This window comes from Orycteropus afer, unplaced genomic scaffold, assembly GCF_000298275.1.
Source record: "Orycteropus afer afer isolate SDZICR_OR568_19922 unplaced genomic scaffold, OryAfe1.0 scaffold00034, whole genome shotgun sequence".
In the NCBI taxonomy this organism is placed as follows: Eukaryota; Metazoa; Chordata; class Mammalia; order Tubulidentata; family Orycteropodidae; genus Orycteropus; species Orycteropus afer.
Genome location: NW_006921621.1, coordinates 10,571,351 through 10,595,374, shown reverse-complemented (window position 1 = coordinate 10,595,374; position 24,024 = coordinate 10,571,351). Strand labels below are relative to the sequence as shown.

General features: G+C 37.1%; 1 protein-coding gene across 1 annotated transcript in view; it reads right to left on the bottom strand.

Moving 5' to 3' along the window:
- LOC103193074 (24-hydroxycholesterol 7-alpha-hydroxylase) overlaps window positions 1-24,024 on the bottom strand; it is a 129,786-nt gene that overhangs the window by 24,845 nt on the left and 80,917 nt on the right. Inside the window, exons 8-10 of the mRNA XM_007936171.2 lie at window positions 14,724-14,857; window positions 10,630-10,725; window positions 9,696-9,784 (exon numbers count right to left, since the gene is read on the bottom strand). Of these exons, the coding sequence (XP_007934362.1) occupies window positions 9,696-9,784; window positions 10,630-10,725; window positions 14,724-14,857 (319 nt within the window). The remainder of the gene's footprint in view (window positions 1-9,695; window positions 9,785-10,629; window positions 10,726-14,723; window positions 14,858-24,024) is intronic.

Below are 24,024 nucleotides of genomic sequence, written 5' to 3'. Positions count from 1 at the left end.
GTTAAGTTGGAAGAGAAGGAAAAGAAGAAAACATATTAAATATCAAAGAGAAGAGAATGGCACATATTTAAAAGGGAGAAAAGGAGGTGAAAAAGCAGATGGGAAAGTAAGGAAAAAAAGACCGATGGACCTTGGCCCTTTGTGATTGGAGCTATTGCTTCCTGGATCATTGGGAAGATTAGAACTGACTTCCACTAGGAGTGAATTCGTTGGGGTCATTATTTTTCAGAGTCACAGCCAAGACTGTCCTAATGGTGATCCTATAGCTATTCCTCATAGAAGCAAAGTCCCCAAACGCTATGAAGTGGAAATCTGGCCACCTCTTAAAATATCTTATTCAGGAAAAGGGGTAAGGAAATAGAATTGATTACATTCAGCTTAAATATTTACTAAATAAAACTCATGGTATATTTTAAATTCCAGACCTTCTAGGAAAAATGTAGGAAGTGTCATTGGTTTTTGTTTTGTTTTATATTATATCCAAAGTAAACAAACCTCAGCCCCCTTACAAAAGCCAAGCTATTTAGAAAGCTATTATAATGTCAACACAATGTTTCATGGAGTTCTATAATTCTCTAATGAAAACTTTTGCTTTTAAGGGAATTATATTAGCTAAGATGCTCTTAGTTGCTGGTGACAGAAAAGCCACATCAAATTGTTTCTGTATTAAAGAGAAAGCACTAAAACTGAGCTGGTGCTGACATCAGGCAGAGATCACTCTGGCAGTTCAATTATGTTACCACCAACTGCTGCTCTGCTCTATGGTATCAACTGCATCCTAACACTGTCTGCTCTTATATTCTCAAAATAGCTGCTAACAGTTTTTGGGGCCAAGCCCTCCTTGTTCACACCCTGGAGGAAATGCTTATTTTTGACCCAGAAGTCTCAAGTTGTTAATTGGCCTCCTGAAAACATATGCCAGCATCTAAACCAATCATTATGGGAAAGCAGGGAGGGGGAAAGGACAGAATGTACTGATTGGCTTAGTGAACAGTGCTCTACCCCAGTGCTGGGGGTGGAGTCAGCACTCCACAGGGATCTCCAAATGGAAATCTAGGCTACTAAAAAGGGAGAAGGAGGATTAGGTAATGGAGAGATAAAAACCACTGGGTATTACTGTGATATTTAAAACAAACAAACAAAGACACCCCACTGCCATTGAGTTGATTCTGATTTATCATTAGCCCCTTTGGGGTTCCAGGGCTGTAAATCTTTACAGAAATAGATTGCCCCATCTTTCTTTCACAGAGTGCTTGGTGGGCTTGAACCGCCAACATTCTGTTAGCAATCAAATGACTGAGGCACCGAGCCACCAGAGTTCCTTACTACTATGATATGTTGTTGTTATGTGCCGTCGAGTCGGCCCTGACTCATAGTGACCCCTCCTTGGGTTTCCGAGGCAGTATCACTACGGAAGTAGGATTGCCCAACCTTCCTTCTGAGGAGTGGCTAGTGGGTTTGAACCACCAGCCGTCTCGTTAGCAGGCAAGTGTCTTAGCCACTATGCTACCAGAGCTCCCACTACTGTGATATAGTACAGATTTAATCCCAGTCCTCTTTTCCTAGGAAGGCATTTGACTGCTAACCAGAAGGCTGGTGATTAAAACCCACCAGCTACTCCTCGAAAGGAAGACTGGGCAATCTACTTCCATACAGATACTGCCTCAGAAACCCAAGGAGGGGTCACTATGAGTCAGAATCAATTCCAGCAGTGAGTGAGGTGATGTAGTACTTAAGACACTTGACTGGTACTCAGAGGTTGGTGGTTCAAACCCACCAGTCACTCCTCAGAAGGAAGACTAGGCAATCTACTTCCATAGAGATATCACCTTGGAAACACAAGGAGGGGTCGCTATGAGCCAGACCCAACTTGATGGCAGTGAGTTTTGAGTTTTAGGAATAACTGAAGGAGTCCCTAGATGGTGTAAGTCCTTGACTACTAGCAGAAAGGTTGTCAGTTCAAATCTACCCAGAGACACCTCAGAAGCAAGGCCTGGTAATCTGCTTCCAAAACATCACAGCCTTGAAAACCCTACCAAGCAGCTGTAATTTGTACACAACTAAGACACTTCACTTACTAAAGAAAAGTCATTTAGTTTGATGAAGTGAGAAAGTCCATTAAAAAAAAAAAAAGTGTGTGTGTGTGGTGTGGGTGGATGGAAAACATGTAGCCAAAAGCACCCTTTATTTCTCTCCACAAACAGAAATCCTGTCCAGGTATGCTTTGTACCACAGAGGGGCTGGAGATCTATTTTGTAAATAGAAGCAGAAGGGGATCTGTTCTGAAATTTTTTACTCAGAAATGAACTTGTTTGTTTAGAAGCACTTGGCCTAAGTACTTTCAATCACTCTTGAATTGCTTCTTCTCTTCCTGACAGTCTCAAATCTTCAACTCATAATGAAGTGTCAAAATGAAATGGCCTGGAAAGTGATGGCTGCAATTTTGCCAGTGGTTTCTGTGCTCCTTTGAGCGAGACAGGGCTCTTTTCGTAAAGCGGCGAGAAGAGAGAAGCATGGCTGAAAATGAATAAAGGATTCTGGTAGCCTGGCTCAGAGTCTTAGCATTAACCACATCCACCCCTCACACCCTCATTTCTAACCTCCTTTTATATACCCTCAAGGACATGTGTGCATTATAGGGAAGATGTTAGGAAACAATTATATAAGTAAATATAGTTCATCCAATTCTATTTAACAAGCAGTTGAGGGGAAGCCTTTGTTTAGGTAATAAATTCCTTAACTTTAAGTGGATTTTCAACTTCTCATGAAATCCACAGAGATCTGATTTTGCTTACTCTTCAAAAGCAATTAGCTATTTCTAAGTATCAAAGAGAGAAAAGCTGATTGTAGCACTTCTCAAATATAGAATTATTGTGCAAAGATATTTTACTGAATAAGATGCCAACTGTTAAAATTACATTATCTTCAAAATAGATATATAGCAACAACTATACTCAGAGTTTCACAAATCCCAAATAAAGATTTGCCTTGCTATCATTAATATCATTAATACATTGATATGGACACTTAAGGAGCTCTGGTGGTATAATGGTTAAGACATTTGGCTGCTAAACAAAAGGTTGGTGGTTCAATCCCACTAGCTGCTCCATGAAAGAAAGATGAGGCAGTCTGTGTACGTAAGGAAACCTATGAGTTGGAATCAATTCGATGGCAATGAGTTTCTTTTCTTTTTTTTTTTGGTTTATGAACACTTAATTTTTTTTCCCATCAGTGTTTGATTCCATAGTCCTTCTGGAGGGTATTTTTGGAAGAAAATTTTCTGAAGATAATAGCAAATTTTAAGTAATAAGGAAAAAATCATGATAGGAGACAGCATGATGAAAATAAGAGTAGTACATGGAGTTAGCAGACAATGTTTCTAAATGCCTATTTGTATCTGCTGTAAGAATGTCCAGGTTTATAGTAGAGCTGACAGGGGACAAGGTTGTGATGGCTTCTTGGCCACAGCCAGCTACCCAGAGGGAGTGAGTATTTGGACCTGTGGGCAGGTACATCAAGCTCGATTGGCATAACATACTACACAAAAACATTGTTCCACATCCTACTTTGGTGAATAACAACTGGGATCTTTAAAGCTTGCAAGTGGCCATCTAAATGCAACGATGGGACCCTCTTCATCCAGAGCAAAGAGGAATGAAGAAAACCAGAGACACATGGAAACAATTATTCCAAGGGACTGGTAGACCATCTGATCCTCAGCCTATATGACCATTAGACCAGAAGAACTAGATGGTGACCGGCTACCACTGTCAACCACTCAGAGGGGGATTGGTGCAGCAGATCCTGGATAAAGTGGAAGAACAATGTGGAACAAAAATCATTTTGAAAGACCAGGTTTGCTGGTCTGATAGAGCCTGGTGAGACCCCTGAGATTATGGCCCTTAGCTACCCTTCAGGTCTGGAATTGAACTCTCTCCTGTGGCTTCCAGCCAAACAATAGACAGGTATAAGGGGTGAACATTTATATCAGGTAGATACATTACTTGGAGCCATCAACATGGGAGAACAGAAGGGCAATGTTTGCATAGGGAGACAACTGGGAGGGTGGGGGTGAAGTACATACATCCCAGGGAAGGACACAGGGAACAGGTAACTAAGGGGAGGAAGTGGAAAGAGAGCTGTTACATTGTGGCAAATTGCAGTCAATGTCATGAGACAAAATGTGTATGAACTGCTGTATGGAAAATGAATTTTCTCTGTACACTTTCACCCAAATCAGAATAAAAATAAAAAAATAAAAAAAAAAAGAAAGGGAAAAAAAGAAATAACACAAAATTAGAGAACATTTTTGTCAGTATTTTTTGAAACTCAGCCAACTGCCACTTTTGACCCAAGTTTAACTCTTCTATTAAAGTTGCCCTGTGTTTCTCCTCTAATTGTGCATTCTTCTGTGTTTTTCACTGATTATTCCCATCTAGTCCACAAAGCCTTTTCTATCCCCCTTCCTCCAAACTCCTATGATAGATATTACCTATTCAAATCATCTGGTATTTCTCATATGACATCTTATGCTGTTAAGTAGTAATTGTTTTTTCATATTGCTATTTCTCATCTCTCCAACTATTATTATAAAGGATTCAGGATTCAGGCTTCTCTAAATCTCCCCGGTGGTTTTTTTTTTTTTTTTTTTTTTTTAAGTGACTTGAGTTAGAATATAAGCTCTTTGAGGGAAATTGTTCATCAGATTTGCTTCCCAAGGTAACTAATTCCTAGAGCCCTGAGTGACACATATTATGCCTTCAATAAATATTTATTTCATGAAAGAATGGCCATACTGATACTAGGTGCTCAAGAGATGTTAGTTAGCTGTAATAATAAAAAAATTAACTAACTAATCTATCATCAACTCTACTTATGCTTTAAATTAATTTCCAAAACCTATGTTATTCTCATTAGTTCTCTGAGACAAGTTCATTACTTTGAGGTCTAACACCACCCTGGGATATATGAAGGACTCAATCATGGAAAATAAAAGTAGAAATCACAGTTTCTGTTCCCCAGGAATTCATGCTTCATTTCCATTTCTCAAGTACTACAACTTTATTCTTAGGACTCCTTCTTCTTACTCAAGCATGATTTTCTAAGAGTGTTAATGTTGCTAGAAATAAGGGCTATTATTGTACAATAGAATTTAACCCATTCCAATCAGCATAATGACACAGCCAACCAGGCCTCCTCTTGCAGGAGGTGGGAACCAAGGAAAATCAACTTTATTGGGATAGCACATCCTTTTGTGCAACAATCATCAACTCTCAGACACTCAGAGAAGTTATTCTAACACTGGACATTCCATCTTGTTCCTCTATTTAAATCTCATAGTTTAAGAGTGCATTTCCACAGTAAACACTTCACTTTGCACACTACTATTTAGGAGCTCTGGTGCCATAGTACCTAAGGCACTTGACTGCTAATCAGAAGGCTGGAGGTTCAAACCCACCAGCCACTCCTCAGAAGGAAGTTTGGGCAATATACTTCTGTAGTGATACTGCCTCAGAAATCCAAGGAGGGGTCGTTATGAGTCAGGCCTGACTCCACAGCACATAACAGCAACATTGCTGAAGAAGTTTGGTGGTTCTTGTTGCTTCTTCCTGTTTGTTTTTCTGAAAAGCCACCAGACTTTTTCAGCTGTAGAATTCCTGGTGAGATTTTCCTTCCTATGTGTTCCCAGGATCTTCCCTGCTACAGGGACATGCCAAGTAAAAGGTTCTTTCTCTAAGCCTATTTTCAGAACTCCCACAATTATTAAGAGGAGGAACTATAGCTCTTCCATTCTGATCTTTGGTCAGCAGCCCGTGGCATCAATGAGCACTTATTTAATAAACTCAGCAAAATCTTCTGTGTTCACTTGTGAGAAGGACTCTCACACTGCCTTGGTGGCCTGAACTCCAAGAGGTGACAGCTGCAAGAACACAAGAATATGTGTTCATGGCAAACTTTGATCATCAGTGACATTACAAGCAACTTTCTCTGACTCACTGAGTATTTGGTACATGAGAAAATAAATTGGCTCCTGGTACACAAGCTAAGAATGAGTGCAATTTTCTGGGAATTATACTTAGGGTTTGTGGAATTAAATTACTAGTGGAAAGATCTATCTTGGTATACATAGTCCAAATGAAGTCATTATGTTTGTTTCTGTCTGTCTTTAAAAACAAAACATTTTATGGGTTGGTTGTTTAAATGAAGAGAAAGCCAGAATTAAGGACTTTTAAAAACAGAAACTTAATGGAAAATTATACTTAGAGAGTTTTTTTTATTGTTGTATTTATTCATGATGTGTGGTTTTATGATAAATATTTGATACACTTCCAAGGAAAATTTAGTATCTTGTTTACCTGATTTCCCTATTTCTACCATCTATTCTAGCCACCAAGATTCAAAGCTACAGTTTACCTCAAATCTTTCTTCTCCACTGATTCTCACTTATTTTCCAAATCTGGTAAGCTCTACTATTTCATATCTTTCACATGGAATACTATCGTGACCATGTAAGTCATGTCCTACTCTAACCACTCTATCCACCACTGATTACTCTGCTATCGTTCCCTTACTGAAAAACTCTGAACACTTCCTTAGTGCCTAGATTGCTAAGTAAAAACACCTAAACCAAGAATGAAGGAGCCTTACCAATTTGGCCAATGTACCTTTTCAGCCTTATTTCCTTCAGCTCCTTTACCTGTAATCTGGTCCTAATAATAGTAAAACAATAAATACCTAACCTACAGAGCTCTGTGTTTAATGTGCTTTTGCTCATTCTGTTTCCTCAGCCCAGAAAACTGTCCAGCTCTTCAATAGCCACTTTCCCCAGGAAATTTTCTAAGATCACCTTGACTAGATGTACCTTCTCTCTTGAATCTCCACAATGTGGTGCTTGGGCATCTTTTATTCTGGATTCTTTGTGTTTACTAATGAACCTGGTGACTTCTGCTTGATCTTACCAAATTATCATCTCTTGAGGGCTGAGAACATGTCTTACCCATCCTTTGCATATAACAAGAGCACAGTGAATCATAAAAATATGTAGTTTCTGTATAAAATAAGGAGCTCTGGTGGCATAGTGCCTAAGGCATTTGAGTGCTAACCAGAAAGTTGGTGGTTCAAACCCACTGTTCAAACCCACCAGCCACTCCGTGGAAGGACGATTGGTCAATCTACGTCCATAAAGATTTACTGCCTCAGAAACTCAAAGTGGGTCGCTATGAGTCAAAATCAACTAGATGGCAGTAAGGTTTTTTTTTTTTTTTTTTCTGTATAAATAAGATACTACTCTTTGAGTTGAACTTTCATGTTGTTTTTATTAGGTGCTATTAAGTGAGTTACAACTAATGACTCATGCACAACAAAATGAAACACTGCTTGGTCCTGCACTATTCTCATAATCATTGCTATGTTTGACCCCATTGTTACAGCTGCTGTGTCAGTCTATCTCATTGAGGGTCTTCCTCTTTTTCACAGACCCTTTACTTTATCAAGTATGATGTCCTTCTCCAGGGACTGGTCCCTCATGATAACATGTCCAAAGTATGTGAGATGAAGTCTCCCCAACCTCCTATCTAAGGAGTCTGGCTGTACATCTTCCAAGACAGGTTTATCTTGGGAATTGTCCCCCTCTGTTATATCGTTTACTATGAAACTCAGTCTCTCTTAGAAACAACAGTCATCAATTATTTCTTGACCACTGGCCCACACTACATGCTGCATTGCAAAGCATTTCAGTCCTTGATTTAAAATACTTCTCAGTCACTTTCGATAATGGTATAATAAACTCTTGAGTTGCTGTTGTAAACGTATGGCAAGGGAATTGGAAAGAAGTAATGTTTTTGTTGCTTTTAGAACTGCTTTATGAACTGCTTCTCTAAAGAAAAAATAATATAAATGCAGGATGAAGTTTGTTGTTATTGTTTGTATGTTATACCCCTAGACTATCTGACAATTACAATGTAAAATTTTGGTGTTTTTTTGGTGGGTATAGCATGTTTTCAGGTCTAAACAATACTCCAAACCTAAACCACCTAAGAAAAAAATGACATTTATTATCTAACATAGCAGGAAGTAGATGAGCTCTTCTGGACTAATGAATTCAGTGACTTTACTATCACATAGAACTGTTTTTTCCCAAACCCCTGCTCTGCAGTCCACAGACTGCATTATCCTAAGGCTTGTCCTTCTGGGACTTGCTGGTAGTAACAGCTGGGGCTACATACTTCCATGTTCACATCTAATGGAAGAGGATGACAGAGGTCTGTTTCCTAACTCTGGGAGAAAATTCTCTTACTTCAATTTGATTGGCCAGTTTAGGTCAACTGCCTACCTCAGAACAAATAATTGTCTCCAGGGAAACACTAGATATCAATTTGCTTAGGCTTAGGTTTCTGGAATAATTATAAAAAGGGGGATAGAATTCCCATGATTGGCTTAGAATAATTATAAATAACATGAGGGAAGAGGTATAAATCACTAGCAACATATTGGTATAAATCAAGAGAGAGACAGAATGGATGCTGTACAGTAAATCATAATCACAAATATGAATTCTCATTACTGTTCAACCATTGAGGACAATTAACCTCTTCAATCAAGAAACTAGAAAATTTCAGTTATAAGATGTTAAAAGTATTTATACAATCATTGAGTAGGATTTTGTACAAATAGTACCAACATTTCTCCAACAGAATTATAAATTATGACGCAATGAGACATTTAATATAGACTGTAAGTTCTTGAGACATATTTAATATAGACTGTAAGTTCTAAGTTCTTCCAAGTCAGAAACAATGTCTGTCTTCATCAGTACCCTATCTCCAGGGTTTAGAATAGGGCCTGCCACAGTCTAGATCTTTAAAAACATTTGCTACCTAAATAAATAAATAGAAAATAACTTTAATAATGGACATGTGCAATAAAAATAAACTTACCTACACAAGGTATTGAATGAAATCATTTACAAAAAAAAAAAAAAAACTAAAGAAGTTTTCTAACTCTAGCTACTATCCATGATAATGCCATATTTAAAGAAATATTATACTTCCATATTTATTTATTTATTTAAATGTTAAGCAGCTCCTGGTGGGGCAACAGTCAGGAGCTCAGCTGCTAGCCAAAAATGTTAGCAGTTCAAACCTACCCAGAGACTCTACAGGAAAAAGACTTAGAAGACACTATGTTGTTGTTGTTATGTGCCGTCGAGTCAAACCCGACTCATAGCGACCCCTCCTTGGGTTTCTGAGAAGGTATCACTACGGAAGTAGGATTGCCCAACCTTCCTTCCGAGGAGAAGACCCTATAGAGCAGTTCTACTCTGCCACATGAGGCCACTATCAGTTGCAATCAACTTGATTGCACCTAACAACAATAACAATTTTTATTTTAAAAAGGGTGGAACTCAACCACTTCTAATTTCCCATATATGAAAGCTGAACATTTGAACCATAATCCAGTTTTCATCTGGCAGCTACAAATACAATATTTTCCTCTCACAATGTGTATCAAAAGCCACTTTAGACATTCCCACGAAGACATCACATGCTTTGACCAACCAAACAAAACATGCTCTCCTAGATATCCCTGTAGTTTGATGATAAAGAAAAAGGCAGATGAAGCCAAAACCTCCCCCTCTGAGCCATCCACCTTTCTGCAGACTCTCCGGATAAATGTGGCCCAGCTGTCTCACTGACCTTCCGGGACACTGGTACTTCCCGCTTCCAAATGCCAAGAAGCTGTCCAAGAAAGCATGCTTCTCTAAATTTGCCTTTTTCCAGCGTTCCTGTGGGAAGAAAGCATTTTTTTTTTTTTTTCAAATCAGCCTTATATAAATAAGCTTAACTTTATTTCTCTAGGCTAAAAATGACCTTGTACAGCTAATCCTTGCATATAAAGTTGCAGAGTTGTTGATAAGTTTTTTCCCCCCCAACCTGTTATTAATATCAGACACAATTAGTTTTTGGAACATGTACATATAAATAAAAAGGCTTAAAAAGAACTTTGTTAAGTGGTAAAGGTAAATGATAACGTAAATCAACCACAGAATTGTCCTCTGAAGTGGAAGAATATTTATAAAAAGGTCTCAGGCTTCATCATAAAATTGCCCTGGGTAATAAGTTTCGTAATAAGACACTGACAGGCCTGTTTGCTGGAGAAACCTTGGGATGCAGAGTGAACACATCTGGATGCCATTTCTGACAATTTTACCTAAAGGCAGAGAACAGACTAAATGACCTCTTGAGATTCTGTTCAGTCCTGTAACTCCACAGTTCTATGAAATAGCAGAGCACAATTTTAATTTGCTTTATTTTTCATACCCCTTGGAAACCAATAACAGAAGCAATTGCCTGCAGAACATGAAATAAGTCTCCTATTAGAACTAGGCATGTTTACTTTAACATGTCTTCCTAGTTGTGGGTGAAAATTTATTCTAAAGTTGGGGAAGCTTATTCCAGAGAGTTTTCTATATGAGTAATCTAAACTGTGTTTTGTAACCAACTTGGTTCTTAGTTACCAGAGAAATACTGTTGCTCAATGATATAGTCCTAGTCAATTTATCAATTCATACTTGCTGCATAAGAATTCATTAAAATAAAAGGACAAAATATGTTAAAAGAGATAACTTACAGGTTTAAACGATTCAGGTTCAGGAAAGTATTTTGGATTTCTATGTAGCCAAAAGGGAGACAACATCAACAAGTCACCAGAAGGAACAGTGTAATTCTAAGAGAGAAAACAGGTTTCAAACCATTTTTCAAAAATCTTATTTGAAGAGAGTTTGGGTCATTAAAAATAATGCTACTAAACTGTGGTGAAGATATATACATTTTATAATTGATGGTGAAAAATCCAACTCTTTCCTGGACGGGTCATTTCTACTTTCCAGTTTAGATAATGACTGCTTTCTAATTCTGATTATTAGTTATATATGCACATATATTTGGTAAAACCCATTTCTGTCAAGTTGATTCCAACTCATAGTAACTCTGTAGGACACTGTAGAACTACCCCATAGGGTTTCCAAGGCTGTAAATCTCTATGGAAGCAGACTGCCTCATCTTTCTCCTACAGAGCAGCTGGTGGGTTTGAACTGCCAACCTTTTGGTTAGCAGCCAAACACATGCCTTAACCACAATGCTACCATAGCTCCTTATTCTGAACATACGCAGCTGTTTTCTCTCTACAGTAGCAGGAGTGGCGTAGTGCCTAAGGCATTTGACTGCTAACCAGAAGTTTGGCAGTTCAAACCCACCAACCACTCCTTGGAAGAACGATTGGGCAATCTATTTCCATAGAGATACCACCTTGGAAACCCAAGGAGGGGTCACTATGAGTCGGGATTGACTCGATGGCAGTGAGTTTGGTTTGATTTTAAATCTTTTTCAGAGTTCATAAGGTCAAAAATCCAAAGTATACCACAGACCAATTAATTTTAATGGAACAGTATAAAGTATTCATTGATACATTTTTAGGTTTCACATTGTAACAAATCTTTTGGAAATCATCACTTGTTGAGTTTTAGCATAGTATCAAAGAATATCCACAAATATCTGAAAAGGCTATTAAATAAAATACTCCTCCCTTTTCCAACTATACACTACATATGAGGGTGAATTTTCTTCCAGTCCTCCAATGGAATCAACATATCACAACAGATTGATTGCAAATGCATACATGTGAATCCAAATATCTTCTACTAAGAAAGTCATTAAATAGCTTTGTAAGAATATAAAATAATGCTATTTTTCATTGTTTTTATTTTGGAAAATATAGTTATCTTCAGAAAATTATGCTATTTATGTTAATATGTAATATGTTTCTTGTTAGTTTTGAACAAACTACTAAACAAATGTTTTAACAATTCTAAATTTTTAATTTCTAATACTGTAAATATTGATAGATATAACAGACTAAAGCCCTTTGTGGTCTTCAATAACTGTGAAGTATCAAAGGGATACTGGGACCAAAATAGTTGAGAACCACTACTCTAGAGGCTTAAAAAATACTCACATTTAGTCATTCATCCCAAACCATATATTAATCTCTTGCCTTTTCATTGATTCATAATGCTTCATTTATCCTGTATTAAATTCTTAGGTACAAAGGAGTTTGTTTCTTTGCTACCTATCCAGTCTATTCTATTGACCTATGTGTCTGGTTTGACACCAGAATCATATTGTTTTAATTGTTGTAGTTTTATACACTGAGAAGTTTAATACATTGAGAAGATAATTAATATTCCCTCATTATTCTTCTTTTTTAACATTTCTTTGTTTTTTCTGGATATTCTTGCAAATTAACTTTATGCCAAAACTGTTCAGACTATATGAGGGTAGGGCAGTGGGAGAACACTTCTAGCATTCATTGCAAGAAATCTTGATCAGTTGTCCAATGGGGGAGAGAATATGGGCCTCTGTCACTATTCAATATAGATGATCCTATGTAAAATGTTTTTTATAATCCAATTTCCTGGTAACATAACTGTAGGCTTTAGTTTAGCAAAGATATTCCATTTGTTTTAAAAAATATATCAGGCTTAACAGGACCAAGTTCTATGAATTTATACTAAGAAAACAATTACAAAGGTACATAATGATTTAGCTATAAAGATGTTCATACTGGCAATCTTTATAATAGTAAAAAACTAGAAGTAACATACATATTCACAAATAGGGAATTGATTTAAAAATTAATAGTACATTCATATATTAGATCACTGTGTTGGAGTTGAAAATGGTAAAGACATATTTTACTGACACAGAAAACTATTCATGATCTATTATTAAATTAAATCACAGTATATTATGAAATAGCATAACATGATGTCAATTGAATTTTTCTAAAATGTACACACTAGAGGAAAAACAATTAAAATTATAATACTAAAATATTCACAGTTATCCCTGAGTTACGAAATTTTAAGCAAATGTTTACTCTTTACTTCCTTTTATGGTCTTCTTTTTTCCCCTCATCTCCATGTTTTACCTATTTAATAAGAAGGTAACGTTGTACAAGGTATCATTTTTAAAGTTAATGTCTCATTTTTGCAGCTAGGAAGTTACAGTGATTAGTTTTGGCCTCTTAAAAGGAAAGGCTGTGTTCGTTTTATTTAGAAAATAAGTAGTAAGCACAAGAAACACTGAAACTTTCACAGATATTAAAAAGACATTGTGAAAAATAATAAACAAAAATGCTGAGACATTCTTAGAAGACAGTAGTCGGAGCACATGTGCTGGAGCTGTTCTCCTACAGAGAAAGCCACAGCCAGCTTTGAAAGGAGCATAGATATATCTGAGCCTCACGTCCTCTAGGAAGAAAGTATGATGTGAAGAAGCGGAGACTATATATATATATATATATATATATATATATATATATAGGCATATAATCTTAAATTGTTTGGGATATCTATTATTTTTAATTAAAAATACAGTTTTATAGGGAATTCATAGCTGAGTTTAACAAAGTTGCATACACAAGGTCAGCACACAAAAATCATTTGCATTTCCATAAACAAGCAATGCACAAATAGAGACCAAAACTTTAAGAAATACCATTCAGGATAGCTGCAAAATAAATGATGTATGTTGGTTTAAATAAACCTAACAGAATATGTGTAAGATCTTTATAGTAAAAACAACAACCAAGATATTGACCAAGAAATAAATCATTAGCCTGTAATTCAGCTAATTATCTACTAACCAGCATATAACTGATATATAATAAATGTTCAAAAAGAGTTACACTAGTGTTCAGGGTAATAAGCATATTGTTCTAGTTAACTGCACCAAGTCATTTGGCCAACTCCTATCAAGGCATATTCTTCTACATGTATAGCTTCGATTAAGTAATATTACTTAAAATCAAAAACTGCCAAAATACTACTAGAACTAAATGCTATAATTTATGTAAGAGTAGTTAAATAAACTATGTCTCCTTTGCATTTAGCAAGTTGCAACTCTGACAAGCTGGATTTTTGTCTCGTCTTCAACCACTGCAAAACGTTCTTGGTTTGAATCCAAGTACTCTCAGTCTGTGTATAAAAGAGTGAATGAAAATGCACTCTATCTCAATAATGTAAGCTCAAAGTCAAGTCTTTCTGAAAAAAACAAAACAAAAACAAAAAACCCTTTTTCTTCTGACTGATTGAGTCACCAAGTATTGACCTGTAAGTCGGCCATGTGCACATACTTTCCATGGTACACTTGAGACTTTTCTCCTACTTTGCTCGTAGAAAACACCTCTCTCCCTCACGCAGCCACTGACCCTAGTATCAGTAGAGATTATCCATGGCATTTCTGCTGTCTGTTCCAAATCTGTGATCTGTGGCCTGAAACTGCCTACTATTTATCCAAATACCTTCTATTAAGAACTTTACACTCTGAATTCCTCAGCTTGTTGCTCCTCGGGAACCCTTGTTGATTATTCGTCGGAGAAGAGACTATCCAATCCATTGGCTTGAATCAAAAAGGATTAAACTAATCCTGATACGGAATCATACAGCCAAGATGGTGATCAAAGGGTCACATTTTAGCCCAAATACCCATCAGCATATTAATGAAATGTTAATTTGCTGCACAGCTCTTTTTCATAACCTCTCCAGGGTCACTTAGTGCTTAATGGAACATGAAGCATTGTCTAGTAATGTGTGGGCAAAATATGTACTTTTTTTTTTTTTTTTTCTAGAAGGCTGATTATTTTAAAACTAAATCAAAGCTCACCAAAATTTTAACAGGCTTCACCACTTTTCTAGTAATGACACCAGGGGCTCTTAAACGAATGGCTTCTAAAACACACCATTTAATCAGAAGGAGTTTCTTCAGGTCATCCTCAGATACTTTAATCTTATCTTTTCCTATAAAGAGAAGTTTTAAAGAAAGGATTAAAAGAGGCATAAAGTGATTGTCATACAAGCTTACCAGCATAGGTTAAATATTGACTCTGACAGCAAATAAAATATTTTTGCATGCCAAATTAAGTCATTTCTTGTCTTTTTTCCTTTACCACTTTCCTCATGAGAAGATAAAATGTCTGGTACAAAGAACTAAACCAATGTTGATTATGTAACATGGTGGATTGGTATCCAACTTTGGTTCTTACAGTCCTATAGTTATTAAATGATTAAGACAGTCCCTGTCAGAAAAGTTTTCAATTTTCATTCATCTTGTTCCTTCGTGTTCAAATTCTCACTCCTCCTAGGTACAAAGCAGTAAGAAATGACCAGCAAACACAGAACAAAAAGAGATGAGGAATCATCTGGTTTTTTTTTTTTTTTTAAATTATATTCTTCTTCTACCTCTTCTCTGCTTATTCTTTTATTTCCTTATTGTTTTTCAATCATTTATTTCAGAAGGTTCAAGAAACAAAACACTAGGAAAAAGAGGATAAGATACATTATATCCTCTATATCAACAATGAGAGTTCTCTCTAAGTATAGGTGCATGAAACCTTCCTAACATGGCATTCATGTCTTATCTAATATAAGATAAATTATAAAAGGAATTGAGACCAATCTTTCTGCTACTCCAGGATGGTCAAGGCCTTTCAGTCCAATTAAAACTTTTTAATGATATTTCAAGTAAAGTGATTGTAGTTTGAAAATTCTTTGAAACAGAAACTTAGCTTTTAATTTGGTTTTGACTATATTTGTTTCATAAAATTAAAAACATTGTCAGTTTAATTACATCAATCGACTCTGCTCATTCACCTTTACTACCCAACATTATTAGGAGTGAGTAGGTGAAAGTAGGGTCTTCTCTGACTCTGGATGAGGCTTGTCCTAAAGCAAGTCCATTCTGCAGGGGAGATATGGATAGGTGTTATCTGGGAAATCTTGTTTTTCAACACATGTCAAATTCCTGAGGAGTCAGAAGTGGACATCTTTGGTTAGAGGAGGATTATTGCCCCTCTATTAATCTCCATAGGGGTGCCTATGCACTCAACTCTACCTGGCTCTCCAGGTTTGCAATTAAGGTATAGCTCCTGCTTGCAATATTCTTAGTCCTTTAGTAGGTAAGAAGCAAGCACACAGTTAATTTTTAAAATATGAAGGTAAGAAAACTGTTGTTCTGGGGGGGGTTTTATAAAATATTCTAAGACAGTTGAGAGAATGTTTGTGTTCAACCAGGAGACACATAAGATATTCTATGAGTATCTTTTTTCTAAAATTACAAGCATAATTAGTTCCTTGCATGGAGTGAACTTTAATAAATACTTATTAAATACATGGTCCAGTTTTAGCATAGGGAGATGAATGGGTGCATATGCTAGACAAATGAAAGAGGAAGAGAAAAAAGAAGATGGCATGTTCAGAAAACAATGATGGGTCTAGTTTGCCTAGAAGGTGGGATATATGCTATGGAACTGTAAGAGATCCAGTAAGGTTGTAACGTAGATGGTCCTTAAAGCCAGAGGGTATAGAATTTGAAGACTTCCTATCTTGGGCCAAAGAAATGTGAAAATTCCAACAATGAGAGTGATATGGAGCACCATTCTCTGTTAAATTAGGACTTTTTGCTCAGACTTAAATAATCAGATATTAAAAAGAGAAAGCACCCTTATCAGCTTTTGTTTTAACTTGAACAAATTAAAAAACAAAAACAGTTTCTATTCAGTCGATTCCAACTCATGGTGACCTCATCTGTGTCAAGGGACAATTGTGCTTCATAGTGTTTTCAATTTAAATCAGGTTTTGTTTTTTTGAAGGATTGCTTCAGAAAGGATTCATGGCCATTATATAGCTACTTATCTTTTATATTCTCTTAAATAGTGATTTTTTTTTTCCTTTGGTACAGATAATAGAAAGAGACAGAGTCTATGTTCAAAAAAGTTTAGAAATACGGATATAAACAGCTGTCTTTACTGTAGAGTTTCTCAAAACCTGTAATGACTGTATGTACAAGTCACCAATAACATTATCTACGTATTTGGTTGATATCATGGAACTTCCCCACCCTCCCTTTCAGAAAACCTATTAACATCTTGCAGAAGTTTCAGAGAACTCAGTTTGGAGAACTATGGTATTTAGACTGTGAAGATGCAGAAAGATACCTATCATTTTCCAATCTTTGTTATGGGAAAGCAAAAGTTTTGTGGGGCAGTATCTTGACAGGTTGGAGTTCTGGGTGGTGCAAACAGTTAATGCACTCAGCTGCTAACTGAAAGGTTGGAGGTTTGAGTCCATCCAGAGGCACCTTGGAAGAGAAGCCTGGTGATCCACTTCTACAAAATGAACCATTGAAAACACTGTTGTTGTTTATGTTGTTGTTAGGTGCCATAGAGTCATCTCTGACTCACAGTGACCCTATGTACAGCAGAACAAAACACTGCCCAGTCCTGTGCCAGCTCCATGATCCTTGCTATACCTAAGCCCATTGTTGTAGCCACTGTGTCAATCCATCTTGTTGAGGGCCTTCCCCTCTTTCATTGACCCTCCCCTTTACCAAGCATGATATCCTTCTCCAGGGAAAGGTCCCTTCTGACAACATGACCAAAGTAGGTGAGATGAAGTCTGGCCATTTTCGTTTCCAAGGAGCACTATGGCTGCACTTCTTCCAGGACAGATTTGTTAGATGTTTTAGCAGTCCATGGTACATTCAGCATTCTTTGGAAGCACCACAACTCAAAAGCATCAACTCTTCTGTCTTCTTTATTCATTGTCCAGGTCACACATGCGTATGAGGCGATTGAAAATACCATGGCTTGTGTCAGGTGCACCTTCATCCTCAAGGAGACATCTTTGCTCTTCAGCACTTAAAAGAGGTCTTTTGCAGCCAATTTGCCCAGTGCTATACATGCCTAAGGCACTTCACTGCTAACCAGAAGGCAGGAGGTTCAAATCCACCAGCCACTCCTCGGAAGGAAGGTGGGGCAATCTACTTCCGTAGTGATACTGCCTAAGCAACCCAACGAGGGGTCGCTATGAGTTGGGTCTGATTTGATGGCACATAACAACAAGAACAACATACATCATCTGATATCTTGACTGCTGCTTCCACTGGTGTTGATTGTGGGACCAAGTAATATGAAGTCTTTGACAACTTCAATCTTTTCTCCATTTATCATGATGCTGCTTATTGGTACAGTTGTGAGGATTTTTATTTATTTATATTGAGGTGTAATCCATACTACAGACTGTATTCTTCAATCTTCATTAGTAAATGCTTTAAGTCATCCTCACTTTCAGCAAGGAAAGTTGTGTCGTCAGTGTATCACAGGTTGTTGATGATTCTTTCTCCATTACTGATGCCATGTTCTTCTTCATATAGTCTAGCTTCTTGGATTATTTGCTCAGTGTACAGACTGAATAAGTATGGTGAAAGGATACAACTCTGACACACTCCCTTCTTGATTTAAACCCATGCAGTGTCCCCTTATTCAGTTCAAATGATAGCCTCCTGATCTATGTACAGGTTCCTCATGAGTACAATTATGGTTAGCATTAGAAATTCTTTATTTGAAAAGTGACTGAGATTTTTGTATATGCAAGAGATAGCTTTATTAATTTAAGATAATAAATAATTATTTGGCATTTAGTGGAAAACCAAGTGCTAAGGAGTACAAAGGAAACAAGAATTTTAAATTTTGAAGGTCTTACCTTCAAAAAGATTATGAATTCTAAAACTGAGGAAAAAGAAATATAAATGCTTTGTCCAGATAGTATTAAAGTCAGAAATCCTACAATTCCAATTTGTGAATTAGTTTATAAATGACATATAAATTATGAGCAGTGTCTAGCATATAGTAAGTGTTCAACAAGGTACTTTTTGTTCTTTTATTCATTCATTATTAGTGTTGATTTAGTGATACCTCTCTAGAAACCACACCTTCCTTATCTAGTTTTGCTTCATAGATAATAGTCATCCTTTTCCCTGAAATCTTTGTTGGGAGAGAAATTACAGATCTGATTAGATACCAGTTCTGTAGAACTGTTTCAATCGCTCATTCAATAGATATTTATTGAGAATTCCTATGTGGTGTGCAAATGAGCCTTGATGGTACAATGGTTAAACACTTAGCTGCTAACAAGAAGGTTGGCAGTTCAAACCTACCTAGTGGCTCTGCAGGAGAAAAGACCTGGAGATCTGCTTTGTTAAAGATTACAGTCAGGAAAACCCTATGGGCAGTTTTACTCTATCACATGGTGTCACTATGAATCAGAATCAGAATCAACTTGACAGCACCTAAAAACAATAAAAAATGTAGGGTGTGCAAGTGCTGAATATGAGGATGAATGACATGATCCTGGCTCTTAAGGAGTTCATAGTCTGATAGAAGACAAAGAACTAAAAGCAGTTAAAATGTGGTAAGTGATATCACACTGGCATGTGCAACATGCTGTGGAAACACAGTAGTAGCAGTGATAAGATAGCAGAGGGAGTTGTCAGAAAGGCTTCTTAGAAAAAGTACAATCTGAACAAAGAATCAGAGACATAAAGTAATGGACATGTTCAGATAACAAGAATTCATCATGGCTGGAGGAGAGTCCAGTGCAGAAAGTGACTAAATCAATGAAGTGTGGACAAAGCTCTGAGTGAGCTGTCATACTTGGTTCTCCATGACTTGGTCTATACTTTTTCCCAAGCATCATCCCTTGAAATGCCAGGTTATGACAGAGGGCTCCTCTTCTTCTATCCAGTCTCTGAATGTGCCCTAAGAGTGCCCAATGTTGTTCTTGGCCCTCTTCTCTATTTAAATTCTCTCCCTGGATGATTCAAACCTTTTTCTAAAAACTACCATCACTGGACTGGTGGCACCCAGAATTGTATTTTCTGCCTTGATCTCTTTCCTGACCTCAAAATTCTTTTTGTTCAATTGGCTACTTTATGGCTCGGTTTACATCTCAAACTACTCAGGGCCACCATGGAACTCATTATTTTCCTCACGGAAGTCTGTATTTGCCTGGTCTTGCCATCACAGAAGATGGCAGACACATCTGCCAAGTTGTGTAGGCCCAAAATCTAAGAGTTGTTCATGATTTAATTGATCACCATGGCCTATTTCTTTTATCCACAAAAAAATCCTACTTTTGCCTTTGTGCGTCCCTCAGAGCAGGATGGGTCACCAGCAGTTCTACTGGAGCCACCTGCAGCCAAAGTTCCCACTCTTGTCACGTGTGCTCAAACCAGCATGGCCTGATCTGGAAATACCATTTCAATATGTGCTGTCAGTGTTTTTGTCAGTACACAAATGATATAGGATTCATCAAGTTGGACTAAGTGATCTTTCTTGAATGGATTATCCAAGACATCTACCCAGCAAAAGAAACAAAGCTAATTCCTTGTACATAAAACAAACAAACAAAAATCTTCAATTATGAAAACAAAACAAAACAAAAAATCCCACTTTTGTCTGTATCACTTCATCTCCATAGCCACTGCCCTCGTTTAAGTCACCATCATTTCTTACCTCCTCCACAGCAATAGCCTCCATTGTGCTTCCTGCTTCTACCTGGCTCCCTTACAATCTATTCTCACCCATCAGCCAAAGATGTTAATCAGATCAAATTAGTTAATGGCCTCCACTCTACTTAGGGTGAAGTCCAAAATTTGCACTTAGGTAAATAAGACCCTATCTACCCTTCTAATCTCATCTCACCCTGAATGGTGGCTATGCCATCTTTGCAAACTATCCAACCTTTCTGTGCCTCAGTTTTGTTCACTGATAAAACTGGCATATTAAACATATTTACCCCATAGTGCTGTTGTGAGGATTAAAAGAATAAATACATGTAGAGCCTTAAAATTATAACTGGCCCATAACAACAACTCAATAATGTTACCAATTATTAATATTTCCTCTGCCTTTTTCCAAGTGTGTAAAAGGCTGACTCACTCTCACCTCTCAGGCCTTGGCCAAAACATCTTTTCCTCCGGATCCCTTTCTCATTACCAGAGTTAATAGACCCTTAATCATTATCAATCATTTTGTGTATTTCCTTTACAGTTCCCATTACAATATGAAATAATTTCACTCACTATTTATTGTTGGGCTCTCTCATGTAGATTTTATTTCATGTGCCTCAGAATCTTGTCTTTTCTATTCTTTGATGTCTCCCAGTATCTAATACAGTTCCTTGAACATAGTATATACACAATAAATTTTTACTGAATAAATGTCTAAAATGGTGGGAAGAGAGATGAATTAAGAAGTTGTTAGCTTGTGTACTACAATGAGAGATGCAGAAGAGAAGTGAAATTTGCAAGACATTTCTAAGAAAGAATGCACAAATCTTTACATAAATAAGAATTTACTAAAAACTTGGTATATTTCAGACTATCACCTAGAAGACTTGTTCAAATACAGATTATAACTACAATGTAATGTTCCCCTCTGCTTTCCCATATTGTTAATACTTTTTAAAGCTATTACATTAACCTTAAGTTAACACTTAGGGAAATAAAGAGATTTGGGTGAAGTCCAGGGAGGCAATGCAATGGAGAAAAGAGGCATAAGATGCAGAGGGGGATGAGAGAATGGAAACTGAGAAATCAACAAATGCAGCAACCAGGAGTCAGGAAAAGACTAGAAAATACAGAAGCCTCTATCACTTGCCACCTCCCCCATTTCTCCCTCCAAAGATTACTGGAGATTCAAGATGGAGTGTGGGTCAATTTCATCTTATCTTAAATAAATTGGCCACAAGAAGTTAGGGGTCCTTGAGAAATGGATTTTACAAATAAATTAGCAGCAACCTACAATTCAGATCTGTAATCTTATTTCCACCCCTTCACCCCCAACCTTTATACACTGGAAGGAGTACAAGAGTTAAAGGCAACAAAGGTAAATACATGCATACATACATACATAATCCTGTAGGAGCTCAGGTAGCGTAGTGCCTAAGGAATTTGACTGCTAACCTGAAGGCTGGCAGTTCAAACCCACCAGCCACTCTTCAAGAAGGAAGGTTGGACAATCTACTGTGGTGATACCACCTCAGAAACCCAAGGAGGGGTCGCTATGAGTCAGATCCGATTCGATGGCACATAACAACAACAACAACAACACATAATCCTGTAATAACAGTAACAACAATAATCTGCAAGTGGATATATGAATAGATATGCAAGCTGAACAAGAGTGGGAAGGTGAGAGCTACGACTATATATAGGATTGACAGAGGATATTTCTACATACATATTTATATGTGTGGCAAATATATTCATGAATATAGTGGAACATACAGGGGGCAAAGTTGTAAAATGTCTTAGTTTAGCTATAACCAAATACCTTGAATGAATTAGTCGCTGGGCCTGGGGTCTTAGGACCATAGGACATCAAGGTCAAATGGCATAACATACTTCACAAAGACAACACTCTATATTCTACTTTGATGAGTAGCAATTGGGGTCTCAAAAGCTTGTGAGTTGCTATTTAAAGGGATAACTGTTTGTCTCTCCCTGTCCAGAGCAAAGAAGAGTGAAGAAAATCAAAGATGCATGGAAACAGTCCAAAAAACTATTGAACCACGAGAACCCCAGCTTTCACGAACCTTAGACCAGAAAAACTAACTGGTGCCCGGCTACCACTGCCAATTGCTCTGAAAGGATCACAGTGGGATATCCTTGATAAAGTGGGAGAAAAATGTGGACAAAACTTAAAATCATAAAAAAGACCAAGCTTACTGGTCTGACAGAGACTAGTAGAACCTCCAAGAATATTGCTCTCGGATATCTTTCAAGCCTGGAACCAAAATAGCACCCCTTTACATGGCCCAACTTTCAGCCAAACAATAGACTGGCCTACAACAAGAATAACATCGTGGGAGCACCAATCATATCGATCAAAAGGGCAGCCTCTGCCCAGGGAGAAAGCTCAGAAGGCAGGAAGGGACAGGAAAGAAGGGCAAATGGAAACAGTAAACACAGGGAGGAATAGGGGAAAGTGCTATTACACTGTCGGGATTGCAATCAACGTCACAAATCAAAATGTGTATGAGTTGTTGAATGGAGAAACAATTTGCTCTGTAAACTTTCACCAGAAACACAATAATTTTTTAAAAAAATTTATTTAGAGTATCTGCATTGCTCAAGTTCATCAAACAATTCCTCTTTTTTTTTCTATTTTACTTTACTGTGTAGATGCAGATAATGGATCCAAAATGACTGACCCATGTTTCTACTGGACAGAGGAAGGCTACTAAGGGTCAGGATTTGTGTTCAAAATCAGATCTGTGTGACCCCAAAGTTACCTGCCTATTATAAACCCGGGCATAGCTTGAGTTTTTGTAAGACTTCTGAATCCTGTCTTAGAAAAAAGTTGTTCTTTTTTTCCCCGCCATAAAGTATTCTTACTAGGTTAATTGAATCATACAGTGCAAAACTGGCTGTATTATATAATAAAGAAAAAAGTATGCTTTGAGCTAAAAATAATATTTAAAATCTATTATGACATACAAATATACGAACAATGGCAATTAATACTTGGAAAATAAATGTTTTGATAAATCATTTTTTATCACAAGGCTCACTGTGATGTGGGAAAAATAAAATAATATTCTTGGACCAGACAAAGAAAAAGAAAAGGAAATACAGTAAGTTTTCAAACAACATCTTTAAGATAAAAGATATCTTTTCTAACTCTTAGAAATGGTTCTGCACCCATGCTGCATATATTTCAATGCACATCTGTGGTTTGTTCTTCCAGTGCTTTGACTCTAAAATTAGAAGGCTCAGCTTGGAATAATGCCAAGGTAATTGTCAAAAGGGCTAGAGCCTAAAAGAGACTAGGACCAGTACAGAAGACAGACCAGGAAAGAAATTCTGCGTGATTTGGGGTAAAATTAAGAAACCATCTGTTTAACTCTTGGTATACTATAATACAAGTCAAACCAAATCTTAGGATATTTGGAACAAAATAAAAGGAAGGATGCTTCTTGTGTTCATATAAAACAGCAAAAAGTATCTAAAATATTATATATAGTTTTGAGATTCTACTCACATAATGAAGGAGCTCTGGTAGTGTAGTGCCTAAGGCACTTGACTGCTAACCAGAAGGCTGGTGGTTCAAACCCACCAGCCACTC